This window comes from Aotus nancymaae, unplaced genomic scaffold (assembly GCF_030222135.1).
Source record: "Aotus nancymaae isolate 86718 unplaced genomic scaffold, 86718_ANA_hifiasm-v0.15.2.pri h1tg000032l_0, whole genome shotgun sequence".
Lineage (NCBI taxonomy): Eukaryota > Metazoa > Chordata > Mammalia > Primates > Aotidae > Aotus > Aotus nancymaae.
In genome coordinates, this window is record NW_026988445.1 from 11,413,568 (window position 1) to 11,427,946 (window position 14,379).

The 14,379-nt window shown below is 47.4% G+C and overlaps 1 protein-coding gene across 1 annotated transcript in view; it reads right to left on the bottom strand.

Moving 5' to 3' along the window:
- Window positions 1-4,794: 4,794 nt before the first annotated feature.
- Window positions 4,795-14,379, bottom strand: part of CAPN8 (calpain 8) — a 72,227-nt gene continuing 62,642 nt past the window's right edge. The window contains exons 15-21 of the mRNA XM_064383547.1: window positions 14,078-14,135; window positions 12,417-12,481; window positions 8,403-8,471; window positions 7,928-8,006; window positions 7,224-7,340; window positions 6,272-6,330; window positions 4,795-5,084 (exon numbers count right to left, since the gene is read on the bottom strand). Of these exons, the coding sequence (XP_064239617.1) occupies window positions 5,061-5,084; window positions 6,272-6,330; window positions 7,224-7,340; window positions 7,928-8,006; window positions 8,403-8,471; window positions 12,417-12,481; window positions 14,078-14,135 (471 nt within the window). The 3' untranslated portion in view covers window positions 4,795-5,060. The remainder of the gene's footprint in view (window positions 5,085-6,271; window positions 6,331-7,223; window positions 7,341-7,927; window positions 8,007-8,402; window positions 8,472-12,416; window positions 12,482-14,077; window positions 14,136-14,379) is intronic.

Genomic DNA, 14,379 nt, shown 5'->3' on the forward strand with positions numbered 1-14,379 from the left:
GACATGTGATTAAAGAATTCTTGCAAATTTTGTTTGGTTGGAGAATGGTGCTGTGGTTGTGTCATAAAATATCCTTTCTTAGACATGCATAATACAGGGTACAATTTACTCCAGCAAAAAATGACAAAATAGATATGATAAAATATTAAAATCTAATTCATAATGATGGGGCTTCACTATAGCATTCTTTTACTTCTATTAGATTTGTATAAGTAACATCTGGACCAGGCATGGTGGCTCACACCTGTAATCCCAGCACTTTGAGAGGCCGAGGCGGGAGGATCACTTGAGGCCAAGAGTTGGAAATTAGCCTGGGCAACATAGTGAGACCGTGTCTTTACAAACAATGTTTTAAATAATTGGGTGTGATGGCACATGCCTGTAGTCAGTCCCAGCCACTCGGGAGGCAGAGGTGGAAGGATCACTTGAGCCCAGGAGGTCTAAGCTACAGTGAGCCGAGATGGCACCACTGCCCTCCAGCTCTGGGTAACAGAGCAAGACCCTGTCTCAAATAAGTAAATAATATCTAAATACAGAAACGTGTATATAATTTGATAAGTACATATCAAATAATAACAAAGTAATAAAATAATTTATATAGAAATGAAAATGTTTAACATAAAGATATAAATGTAAATGTTTTCACAAAGAAAAAGAAAAGTGTCAACAGATGGTGATTAAGGAAAGGATCTCCCCACATCCCTGCAGCCCCTGGCTCTGGTCCAGAGTATAATGAGGGAGTGAGAGATGCATCGGCAGCCTTCTGCAGGCCTTAAGGAACTCAGCTGCCAGAACCATGCCTCTGCCTTATTTCCATTCCCCTTAAGGTCCTATGCTTAACTGGTGAACCCTTCCAAAATTGTGAAGAGCCAACATCTGTCTTCACAGCTTGCAAACTCCAAATGATCACCCTGTCCCCTATAAGTGAACCCTCCTTCTCCATGCAACTTCCACTAGTAAGTGACTAACATTATCCTTTCCAAAGACCAAAGCCAAATGGAATATGCTCGGACGTGGTGTGCCGCATATCAGCCCTAATTACAGGCAGAGGACGTCCAGGATGCTTCTCTTCATCCTTGTTGTCTTAGTCTGTCCTGGCTGCTGCAACAAAATACTGTAAACTGGGTGGCTTATAAACAACAGAAATTTAGTTCTCATAGTTTCGAAGGCTGAGAAGTCCAAGATCAAAGCATTGGCAGATCTGGTGTCTGTGAGGGTCCCCTGCCTGGTTCATAGATGGGCGTCTTCTCACTGTGTCCTCACAGGGTGGAAGGGACTAGGAAGCTCTCCTGTACCCTTCTAGAGGGCACTAATCCCATTCATGAGGACCCCACTCTCATGACCTTATCACCTCCCAAAGACCCCGCCTCCAAACACCCTCACAGTGGGGTTTAGAATTTAATGGATGAATTCAGGAGTGGGGGCATAAACCTTCAGCTCATAGCACTTATTGTAACACATAGATGTCCTCCATCGTCACACCACTTATAACCTATGCCAGGCGTGGTGGCTTAGGCCTGTAACCCCAGCAGTTTGGGAGGCTGAGGTGGGTAGATCGCTTGAGTTCCAGAGTTCGAGACCAGCCTGGGCAACATGATGAAACCCCGCCTCTACCAAAAATACAAAGAAATAGTTGGGTGTGGTAGTGCAAGCCTGTGGTCCCAGCTATTCAGGAGGCTGAGGCAGGAGAATTGCTTGAGCCCAGGAGGTAGAGACTGCAGTGAGCTGAGATCGCTCACTACACTACAGCCTGAGTGACAAATCAAGAGACTGTGTTAAAAACAAAGAGGGGTGGGGGAAGAGAAAAGGTGGCAGAGGGGTCCACCTCTAAGTGGGCCCTTTCTGATGCTATCTTTTCTGAAGTGGAGAGGTCAGTAGGCGTCTTGGTTATTCACTATCAAGGATGTAAACTCTCAAGGTCAGCCAACCTCACACATAAATTGAAGGAAAGGGTCAACATACGGATGGAAGACATGGACAGGAGACTGAGAGGGGAGTAGGGAAGTGGTGGGCTAGGGTGTGGTGGAATGGCCACATCCCAGAACCAGAGCTAGGAGCAATGACAAGGCTCGGGCTCAGAGGGAACTAGAACATCCAAAGCTGCCGAGATGCTGGACGTCGGAGAAGCTGACAGGCTGAGCCTGCCCTGACTCAGAAGAACAGCTGGTATGTGAGAGGAGCCAGCCAATGAGCCAGAGAGAGACCACCCAGGTGGGCGGGGAGCCTGTCTGCCAGTTGTGATGGGCGCTGGTGCGTAACCCCGCAAAGCAGGGCTGATGAGACATGGCTGTTGTCAGGACCTTGGCCAGGAAGAGCCTCCTGTTGCCGGTGGATGGGCTGTCTGCCTGGCTCTCCCAACCCCGCTCCAAGCTGCTTCTGTGATTGCACATAATTACAAAATGCCCTGCCTGGGCAGGTGGATGTGAGGAGCAAGCTAATCCATGACTCTCAGCAGGGAACGGGAGCTCGCTGAAGATGGCCTTGTTGTGGTGGAATTACCCAGAATATTCAGGACGCCCAAAATGCCTCTCACTGAAATGTCAGCTTCTGTGTTCCAGAAGGTCTTAGATAAGTCTGGGACTTGCACAGTGTCTTGTGTTTCTTCCTATTTACTAATAAGGAAACAAATTGTGCCTTTTAGAGGTGATATGAATTGGCTCTGAAGCTAGGGAGGGTGGGAGTGCAACAGAGGAAGAGGAACACCCCAGTGCCTGTCTCTCCAGGCTGACTTCCCCCCACCCCCACACCCACAGGGGGAATCAGAGCTCCCTGGGCTTCTCTGCACAAATCAAAGACCACATGACATGGGAGGCAGCCATGGCCTCCTCTGCTCCTGGCATTGTCAGAGTAAGGAGAAGCTGGGGGAGGGACCAGCTCAGCAGGAGACCCTGCCAGGGCCACATGTCCTCCCAGAGCTCCACAGCCCTTCAACCCTCAGCAACTCCCTGCCAACAGAGACCCAGCTTTGATGAATCTGCACATCAATGGCAGTCCCCACTGGGGCTTCTGCTGCCAGGGGCTGCTGTGTCATCTGTGAGGAACCAGTACAAACACACCCTCTCTGCTGGGGAAACACAGGGAGGCACCTGCTCTACAGTCTACAGAGCCTCCTCTTCTGCAAATGAAAGACAGAGTTCACATTCATTAAGTGTCTACTTTGTGCCAGGCACTGTTCTAGGCTTTGGATAACAAGGAAAACTCCGTCTCTGCCTCCACAGACTATCCACCCGGAGTGGGGAAGGCAGGCAAGTCAGCATGTTAATGCAATAAAGTGTGGTGCCGGCTCCCAGAGGGGAAGTGCAGGTGCTGTGGAGCAGGGGATTCCAGGGGACACACAGCTCTCCTGAGATACAGCCACATCTAGGGGCAAGGACAAGGCCATCACTAAAAGCATCATCTCCTACTGCCTTCATCTGGGAGGAGAAGGAAGCATAAGGCCGACTCTCAGGGGTTTGAGAGGGAAACTGTAGCGTTAGCATCTTTGACCTGCTTCTTGGGCTGTATTGGTAAGGAGTCCCCAGGACAGTCCTTACCTCGGACACAGGCCCCTGAAAGCAAAGGATGTTTTGTAATGAGACAGTATTTTATTTATTACCAGACTATGCCCTAAAGTACTTGAATTCTGCAGGGCTTCAAAATAAAACTACCTGTTGCAAGTCGATTATAACATAGCACTTTCTATTTATGGAGAATTGGCTTTAGTGCTCTACAGTGGGTAGAGTGAAGACCTGTACCTGGTCAGCTTGTCAATGAGCATGAGAATAACACCAGCTGGTCACAGGAGCAGGCTGCACGGCCTCTCCGGGCAGCCCTAGAGTGACCGGGCACACACCTGCTGAGTCCTGCTGACACAGCTCCTCCCTCCTATCCCTGACTGGACGAGGAAGGACTCCTTTTCTTCTGGGACCCACAGGCTGCCAAAACAACTGTATCTCTTTCTCCACCATCATATTGACAGAGCCCTCCCCACAGTGGTGCATGGCAGAGCCCCTCCCTGAGGGATGAGAGCCCAGAGCTTTTACCTCTTCTCTTCAGTTAAGGGCCTGACCCATCGTCCCCGCCAGGTCTCGGGAGATTCGAAGGCAGCATTGAAATCACCTGATGCTTGCCACACTTAGGAGTCATATTCCTATGAGGAACATTTATCTAAATCTACTTCCAGAAGAAGAAAATCAATCCATAATCAATTACGCTGATCCAGCGCCAACGCGTGCGCGCGCAAATGTGAACGTGCGTGCATGCGTGCGTGGTTACGTGCGTGCATGCGTGTGTGGATACGTGCGTGCGTGCGTGCGTATTCTCCTTGATATTTCACGTCTGCACAGAACAACCAGCTATGCGGACATAGAGTCTGCATAGAACAACCAACCCTATCCACATCCCTCCCTTAGGCCACATGGCTGTGGCATCTATTTTCTTACCAACGACAAGGATGCCAGCGTTCACCTGTGAGCAAAACTAACCTGAACTGTATTTCCCCTCTAGCTATTGGCCAGGTAAGAATTCCCCTCAGTACAGTCCAGCAGCCTCCCCTGTCTGCAGATAAGGAAGAAAGCCCTGTTCTCCCAGCATCCCCTCCCTGACCCCTTCCTGGGCTCCTTCCTGAAGGTGGCCTCCGGATGCAGCTTTTGGTCCACAGCAGGCCTTTCCTCTGAGAAATTAACCCACTTTTTTTTTTAATCTTTCAGCAGTTTTGCATCGTGCCATTTCCCGAGAACATCTTTCCTAAAGCGTAAAAAGCCTAGGACTCAGCCCAGATAGCATATCACGGGAGAAAGGCGGAAACCATTCTGGCTCACAGCTTTAATTGATTGCTTCCCCTCCACTGGGCCCACCCAGTTGGCTTACACAGCTCAGAGCTCAGTGCTGCTGAAAGAGACCCAGGGCTCCCCAGCCTGCTCTGATGAGACAGGCCAGGAACTCAGGGAATTATGACAGTCAAGAACAATATGAACAACCAGTGAATCCCACTGGAGCATAAATGTTCACAAAATTGTAGAGAAGGGGTGACAAGAGGCATGCAGTGGGGCAGAGAGTGTCACTGTGTCCGAAACCCCAGGTCAGACCAACACGCAGCACAGCCACTGCAAAAGAAAGAGACAAGGTTGAGTTCTTGCTTCTCAGGAGCTGGTATGCTTTCACCATCGATGCTCTCCTGCCTCATATGGGTGTGACCTTTTCATCTCCATTCTCCAGTAAATGCCTTGCTCAACTATGGGAAGCGAGGAAGGCCTTTGCTAAGTCACTAACTCCTCTAACTCCTGAGCCAGGGCACTACAGAAATGTGACTCCGAAAAAGCTCCAGACCCAAAGGGAGCTCCAAAAATAGATCTGTGCACATATATTCATACACACATACAGACAATATATAAATATGTGTCTGTGTGTATTTATATTCCTATAGATTCCTATATATGTGCATATATTTTTTCTTTATATATATTTGTTTCTATATGTGTATATATATGCCTATATGTGTATATTTGTGTGTGTATATATATGTGTGTGTATTTTATGTTTTATGTGCAACACAACCACATTCCATTTTAGGTTCCACACTGTTGTCCAGGTATCTGTAGGAATCCACAGGTCCATTTCTAGGAAGGCCTTTCCTGGGCTACAGGAAAGAGATCACTGGCATTCCTGCTTTAAAGAAAAGGAAGCGGATGGGCACACATAACTGGGCACAGACAGCAATAACCTGGCCCTCTACTTCCACCACCTCAGAAGCAAGTCAAAGGCCAATGCCTCCCCCGCCTGGACCCTGGAGACATCTCCACACTTCCTGCTGTCCCCTCTGGCCAGTAAAGGCCTCTGTCATACAGGGCTGCAGTGTCCACAGGGGAATTACTCTGATTTTTTCTGCAAAAACACTATGTGACAACATTTTGCATCATTCTACCTGTGGCAATTTCATCTTTGTTTGCTACATCCTTTCATAGGTCCATCTAAGATAGCTGGTCTTAGAAGTCAGACGCTTTATATGGCGCCCACCACCCACAACTCTGTTTAAACTAACAAGGGCTTGCAGCTCTGAAACGATCTGAAATGTAGCTGTAGCTTTATCTTTACGATGATAATGATAATAACAAAAATGTTTCGAAAACTGCATAATAATTGCTTTCCTCCCACCAAGGCCTACTACAAAACGCACTTGGTATTCACATGGAACTAAGACAGTCAATAGGAATAAGCGCCACTCAGCAACTCCATGGTCCAAGAATTTCAGAGCACCATCAGCCAGCAGTTCATCAGACCTCAGGCCATTTACCTCAGCCAGAGAGAGCTGCACCATGCCATCCTTATCTTTGTCCAGAAGCCTGAATAGTTCTAAAATGCCAGAGAAGGAATGAAATTAGATAAGGCTGTTCCTCGACTTTGAAACAGTCAGAGAGCTGCCTCTGTCTACCCCATCCCCACCTGGGGAACTCCCCTTTACCCTACACCCCCTCCCCTCCAGGCCCCACCTAGACCCAGGGACCTCAAAAAGCTAGATCCAGGACACACAATGAGCTTTTGGGGGATCGGATGCCCCTGAAGAAACAGACAAACCCCGTTGCCAGCAGAGATGGTCCCTTTGGTGTCTCCACCCTCGAAGCTTTATATCAGAAACGTACAATTACTTTATCAGGGTGCAATGTTGTCAAACAGATGGTGGTTATCTTGCTTGTGGGTAATCCAGTCCCTTAGCTTTGTCTCTGGCTAACTGACCTTAACCCACTAGAACATAACACCTACGAAACCTCAGTGGAAGGAAAAATCCCTCCCTAATAAGATATCTAATCTCAAGGCCCAAGATGTCAGGAAAACACCTTCCAGAGAACACCCCCCATTTCTTGCTGGAAGGTGGCACATGTTCTCAGTATGATTCCTATTGAAAATCAATTATAGATAGACACTAAAAGCCATCTAAGAATGTTACTGAAATGCATTCATCTTGGCCTAGTGACTGCACACTATATTTACATGATAGTCTGGATGGCAGCTTTGTAATCTCCAAAAACAGGCAGCCTTAGTCCTGGATCTGGCCAGCCTGGACTTCCTCAGCCCCTTCAGGTTCAGCTGCCCCTCACCCCCAAGTTGCCAGCATTACAGAAGCCCTGTCTATCATTTTCTGGGCCCCCAGCCTCCTAAAGGCAATGTCTGTTTCTAAAGGCCCCTTGGCCCTGCCCACCTTGCACCTTGGGATTAATAGGATGGGGTTGGAGGACAGAATGACTCACTGAAGAGGGTCTCCAGGCGGATCATACAAGCCACGAAGCTGTCAAAGTCAATGCCAAGCTTGCTGCATGCATACCGCAGGGCAATGGTCTGCTGCACCTGGCTGTTGAGGGTGAAACCTGAGGGCAGAGGGGGCCTGGGTCACAGGTGGAGTGGAGGACTCAGCACTGTCTCTCATAAATACTCAAGGAGCTGACGTTGCGGTGGGGGGGACCCTGTGGTTCTGTATCAATCTGCAAACCAGGCCTGACTCTGCCTTCTCCAGGGAATTCCAGAAGGTTTCTGCCATCCATCCCTCTCCTTGTAGCTGCTCCACATCAGGGTCACCCTCATTCCAGAGCTAGCACTAGCACCAGCACCAACTCAGCCATGGGTCACATCAGCAAGTCAAAGCAGAGAAGGTGAGGGGGCTGCCTGTCTGTCCAGTTCCTGTCCGTCTCCATAGCCCTGTCCTCTGTAATTGCCATCACCTTCCCAGTAACAGGCAGAGATCTTGGAAAAATTCTGAAGTATCATGCTCTATGGAATCCAGCAATATTCTCCCCTTCCTGGACAGGGAAGCTACTCAACAAAGCTTTGTTGTTGCCTTGATATTCCATATAAGATAGCTACAAACGATGATCATTAACAATCATCGTCATGAGAATAAATATTTACAATGTGCACACATGGATCCCAAGACAGTGTCTACAGGATGTGTTCTCACCTGCCTTCCTGAGGGCTGTCCTCATCTCGTGGGCATCCATGGTACCTGAATGGTTATAATCAGTTTCCCGATAGATCTCCTAAAGCAGGAAAGAAATCCCAAGTAGAAAACAACCATTCATGGCCCCTGCTAGAACCATCTCCCTCCACGGCACTGCTTCCTCAAAAGGGCAGGGACACATTCAAAAAGAGACCCTATTGACTCCTCCCAAGAAGGATTCAGAGCAAGGTTAAGAGCTTGGCCAGTGCTGGCCCCTTTGCTGTCTGAATAGCAGGCCTTCAGGGCGGTGGTTGGCATGAGAGTCTCTCATTGCCTACTTGCTCCGTCCTGAACAATGTGCCCAGGTCTCAATAGTTTTGACCATGATTAAGGATGTGGTCAGACTACAGTGGACCAGGAATAAGTGTAAGGGAGGATTAGAACAGAGGAGAGGGACCAGAGCCCCGAGGATGCCCAGGAGGAAAAGAAGAGTTACCAGATACTTCTGAATCTTCAGCCAGAGCGTCTTGAATTCCACCAGCCCCAGAGTGCCCGTTCCATTGCTCTAGGCACGTTAAAGGCCAACATGATCAAGTCCAAATTTTACATGCCTTATGGATTTATTTTCCTTGTGATCTTGCATGAGTGCCTTAAGGCCTTAGTGAACCTTCCGTGTCTGCAGCAAGCGGAGCAGTGAGGGTGACAGTGGGTAACAGGTGCAAATAAAGATTAAAAAGTCAAACATGCACCAAGACCCTCCTCTGAGGCCAGGCACAGAGCTAGGAACAAAGAGCAAGCCGTGAGCTGGCCAATCTGCGATATCATGAACATATTTACAGGGTGGAGCTGTATCATCTGTAAATTCGCTTCTAGATTTACCTTTCTGTGATTGATCGTTGAGCTAATTAAGTTTGTTGGAATATCAAAACATTATGGGAAAAGCCATCGGAGCCAGGGACCATAGGATTGGGAGTCTAAGCCACAGGATCTGCCCATATGCCTCTACACAGCCGAAACAGGCAGGTGTCATGAGGGATTTTCTGTGTCCATCTTACATTCACTCCTCAATTTTTTTTTTTTTTTTTTGAGACAGAATCTCTCTCTGTTGCCCAAGCTAGAGTGCAATGGCATGATCTTGGCTCACTGCAACCTCTACCTCCTGGGTTTAAGCAATTCTCCTGCCTCAGCCTCCCAAGTAGCTTGGATTACAGGCACCCACCACCACACCTGGCTAATTTTTCATATATATATTTTTTAGTAGAGACGGGGTTTCACCATGTTGGCCAGGCTGGTCTTGAACTCCTGACCTCAAGTGATCTGCCCCCCTCAGCCTCCCAAAGTGCAACAACTATTTTTTTTAGCACTGTGTTAGTAGGGATTTGGTTTTGAACTGCACTTATACTCTAAAGTTAACTCTCTCAGAGACTCTACGATTTTCTCACCAATCACAACGAATCAATAAACAGTATGTATGTTACAGCACCAATGTTAAAATTTTGAAACAGCCCCAGCTACTCGGAAGGCCGAGGCAGGGGGATCACTTGAGCCCAGGAGTTCAAGGCTTCAGTGAGCTCAGATCATGCCTGCGCATAACCACTGCACTTTAGCCTGGGAAGCGTAACAAGACCCCATCTCTGAATAAATAATTAGAATTCTAAAACAGACTATCACTCTCACCTCCTTTAACTAGCCAAACAAAAAGTCTTATAAGCCTCACCCTTTAAGAAAGTCTGTATTCTTGGATCTATGCTCCACACTGAGTGCTGAATGCATCATAGCCTTCAAATCCTTACTAATAATTCAACTAACACATCTCAGAACAGTAGTGTGCAAAGGAAGCTAACACTCGGGCCTAGGTACTCTACATACTCATATCTCATTTCGTCCTAATAGTAGCCACATTGGCTAGATATCATTATCCCATTTTCCAGGAGAAACTGAAGTTCAGAGCATTTAGTAACTTCCCCAAATTTATATACCTCAATGAGTGGTAGAGACAGAATTTGGACCCCTGTCTGTTTCAAAGCCTTTGTCCCAGTGGTCTTCACTTCCAGATAAAATTGCCTGCAGAGACCACACCTGTGGAACCAGGATCTCCAGGAATAAGGGTTTGTTTGTTTTGTTTTGTTGTTGTTGTTGGAGACAGAGTCTCACTCTCTTACTCAGGCTGGAGTGTAATGGCGTGATTTCTGCTCACTGCAACCTCTACCTCCCAGACTCAATGATTCTCGTGCCTCAGCCCCGCAAGTAACTGGGATTACAGACGTGTGCCACCACACTTGGTTAATTTTTGTATTTTTAGTAGAGAGAGGGTTTCACCATGTTGGCCAGGCTGGTCTCTAACTCCTGGCCTTAAGTGATCTGCTCACCAAGGCCACCCAAAATGCCGGGATGACAGGCATCAGCCACCGCATCCAGCCAGTTTTTCAAATTTTTTTTTTTTCCTATTACTTTGTAGGATATGTGAAAGACTGTATTAGACTGTATTTTTAACACCCCGGGGTGATAAAGTACTGACACATGCTATAGTACTTGAAACGTCATGTTCAGTGAAAAAAAGCCAATCACAAAGGACCACACATTGTATAATTTCGTTATGTGAAATGTCCACAATAGGCAAATTTATAGAGACAGAAGGTAGATTAGAGGTTGCCTAGGGATGGGGTGGGGGTTGGGGGAAACGGAGAACAATTGCTAATATGAGTACAGGGTTTCTTTCTAGGGTGATGACAATGTTCTAAATTATGTGGAGATGGCTGTGCAACTCTGAATACGCAGAAGCCATTGACTGATCTACTTTAAATGGGTACGTTGTATGTTATGTAAACAATATCTCAACAGAGCTGTTTTTTTTTTTAAGGACTCCATGGGTATTACTGCTGATTCAGAACCACTGCCCCACACCACCTAAACTGTGGAACAAAAACTCCTGAAGTGTGGCAGAGAGTCACACTCCTCTTGGACTGTGAGACACACAAATACCACTGGGAATAATGAGTGGGTAGATTACAAGGCAACTCTCAAATCTAAACTGAAGTCAACAGTCAGGGTTTGATGAGAATAATTCAGAAACCAAGGAACTATTTGCAGCAAAGTGAATCAACATTTAAGAGTTCCTTGTGGTCCACAAATTAAATTGTTAAGCACAGAGAAAAGACACGAGCGCTAAAGAGCCCCAGCCTCATGCCGGAAGTGGCTGCCTGAAGCTCAGAGGCCAAAAGATAGCATCAGCCCTCCATGGCAGATCAGCCACACAGAGGTGGGCACACATGCTCTGTCATCTGGAACCACTCTGTATGACACCTACCCAAAGGAAAATCCTTCCTCCCTTTCCACAGTTAATGAAAGAACCCACAGTAAAGATCATCATGGATGAACAGACAGAGCTCATCGTGGATGAGGCCCCAAGGAACCGAGAAGAACCCTCCAAGTCTCCGATTTTTAAAGAAATCACCTTCACCATCAGCACTATGATGAATGGCAACCTGGACCTGCTGTAAGCAAAGCTCTAAGGAAGTGATGTTACTCATTCACCCTCTGTGCCTTCACACCTAGAAGGTTCCTTCCACCTAGAATGCCCTAACCTTCTCCATTCTTCCCAAAAACTACGGCTCATTTGCTATAGACTGAATGTTTTTGTCCCCCAAAATTCATATACTAAAACCCAATCCACATGTGAGGTTATTAGGAGATGGGTCTTTGCGAGGTAATTAGGTCATGAGGGTAGAACCCTCATAAATGAAATTAGTGCCCTTATAAAAGGAACCCCAGGAAACTCCCTCATCCCTTCTACCATGTGACGTTATAGCAAGAAGATGTCATCTGTGAACTAGGAAGCCGGCCCTCATCCACCACAAAATCTACCAGCACCTTGATCTTGGACTTCTCAGCCTCCAGAACAGTGGGAAATAAATTTCTATTGTTTATAAGACACTCAGTTTATGGTCTCCTGTTACAGCAGCTGAAACAGCCTAACACACCATTCTTCAATATCAAGTGAGGGTTAAATTAGATCAGGGAAAACAAATGGGTTTTATCTCGTGATAATTCTAAACTATCAGTAGTGGCTGTCCACAAGCCATGTTAAGATTCTGAAGCAAAGATCGGATAGTGATGGGGAGAGCTTGGGAAGCGGGAAGCGGTAAAGGGTGGAGGGTGGGGGCAGGTGGGAATGTAGGGGAGGAGGAAGATCGAAGCAATGAACAGAGCGTGGAGGGAGGAGGTGCACAAATGCCCCATGCTTGCTACCTCCAGATTACATGATTTTAAACAAGTCACATCTCTGTTTCTTCACCTGTGAAACGGAGATCATCTTAAGCTTTTTGAAGCACATCCACAATATGATACATTTTTCCTTTGAGGCTTCAGGTACGATCCCTGACATATGCTCCATGCCTGCTCATTCCCCTTCTCATTTTTTACCTTTCCCTTCCTTCTAACTGGAAAAGGTGGAGGAGTCTTTAAAAACAGGATGAAAGTGAAAAAAAAAAATCTAACATTTAAAGGATACATCCAACAGACTGATCATTTCCCTGCAAGTGTTGATGTTGAATCCATCGAATTTTATGTCTGTTCCTAAAGATTTAAATAGAAAAGGGGAGTGGGAATCACGATCATTTGAAAGCGAGGGAAAGAACCTCCACAGCAGAAGACGCCCACAGATACCATCCAAGAGTATGCAGCCAAACTTGGTCTCTGCCAAAAGGGGAGAGCATCGTGGCAGGCTTGTGGGCACATACCCCTGAGCCTCCTGGTACCCTGGGAGACAGGACAGACAAGCACCAGCATCAAAGTACAGCATCTGAACCTTGGCTTGGCTCCCCACAAGCCACAGATGTCAGCAAACTAATATCTCTGAGCTTTAATTTCCTCCTCCATAGGAGGAATTTAAATACTCATAATAGCAACAATGACCATACTTGCCCCAGAGACTGGTCGGGCATTAACTGAGATAATAGAAGGGAAGTTTTAGCCTAAGCTTGATAAATGATAAGTTCTTTAAAAAACAGCGAACTTTATATGGCTAGGTATTGCTCTAAGCACTGTACACCTCCTCTCCAAAATAACTCCATGTGGAAGATGCTATCACTGTACCCATTTTTTAGATCAGGAAACTGAGTCCCAGAGAGGTTATATGATTTGCTCAAAGTCATAAACAGTAGGGAGCAGAGCTAGGAGTTAAATGCAGGCCAGCTGGCTCCACAGCCTGAGTTTTAATCACAACACACAGCTGCTCAATGATAGCTGCTATCTTTCCTTACTAAATTGCAGGCATGTCACTGGAGCTCCAGCCATCCCTGGCCTCCACCCTCACCTTCCTTACACCTGGGAGCTGAGACAGGTGCCAAAGACTCTGCATCCCCCTCTCTTTCTCTCCACTCTTCAACAACTGCAGGAGCAAGAGTGGTGTGGAGAGGGGATGGGCCTGTGATCTGAGCCCTGGGGAGCCATCTGCTCAATGCTGGGTTCTTCCCCAGGAAGGGTATAACTTAGCTTCTGGGCCACGCCCCTGCTTCCTGCATTCTCAAGCCCAGTCCTGTTGCAGTGAATGAATGACAGCCCATCACTAACTGGAAGACTTAACCTGGCCCATCCCTGGACCTGCAGAGAAACCAGCACCCTGCAGCCTCCTGTGGGGCTGTGGCTCAGAGGGGAGATGCAAATCTTTCCTCCTAAGTGGAGTTTGACCCTCTGACAGCTCTCAGGCTTGCAAAAATCTGAAGATGGGGAACTGAGTACAGTCTGGGAGAATCAGAATCATCCCTTCCACCCTCCTTCCCCCAAAATGCACTACAGAACAAGATCTTTCATCTGCACGGGTTTCCACGGTATCCAAGTTATTAATTTTATGAAAAAATTTCACTTAAGTCAATCCCAGCCCAGCTCTTTTTCTCCTGGGACTCAGCCTGCAATTTCATTTGACACTTTGTTCCTGCAGGGGATGGCTGGTCGCCAGCACCAGCCCTGCCTTCACCTCCACCCTCACCTCCCCATCTCCTGCCTCTCCTGCTGCCCCTCTTGTCTTGCTGGACTGAATCAGGACCCCCTGGAGTCAGCACCAAACCCTTTCTCCCATGTGTGGTTCTCCCAACCCAATGCCTGCCTGCCCCTCCCTCACCCTGCCCCAGCATCTCCTACAGACTTTCTCAAAGACCCCAAGGAGGAACTTACGCTTGGAAAACGCTTCATTCAAAAGCATCTTGAGTGCATTGGCAGTGATCTCAGATTCCTAGAAAGGGGAACCCAAATGCAAGTCATGTCAGGCCTGACAAGCTGTTTCAAGACAGTGACTTAATGCAGTGCCTCCTCAGAGTCAGACACCGGGTCCACTGGCCCTGTGATTTTAAAAGCAGGTGACAGCTTTAAAAACTCAAATTCTCCACTTTCTCTGGGGACCGCAGCAGCCTGGCCAGAGCTGTGTTAGTGCCATGAGTGTGGTACACACCGTGGCAGAAGGCTGTCACGCCAGGCTC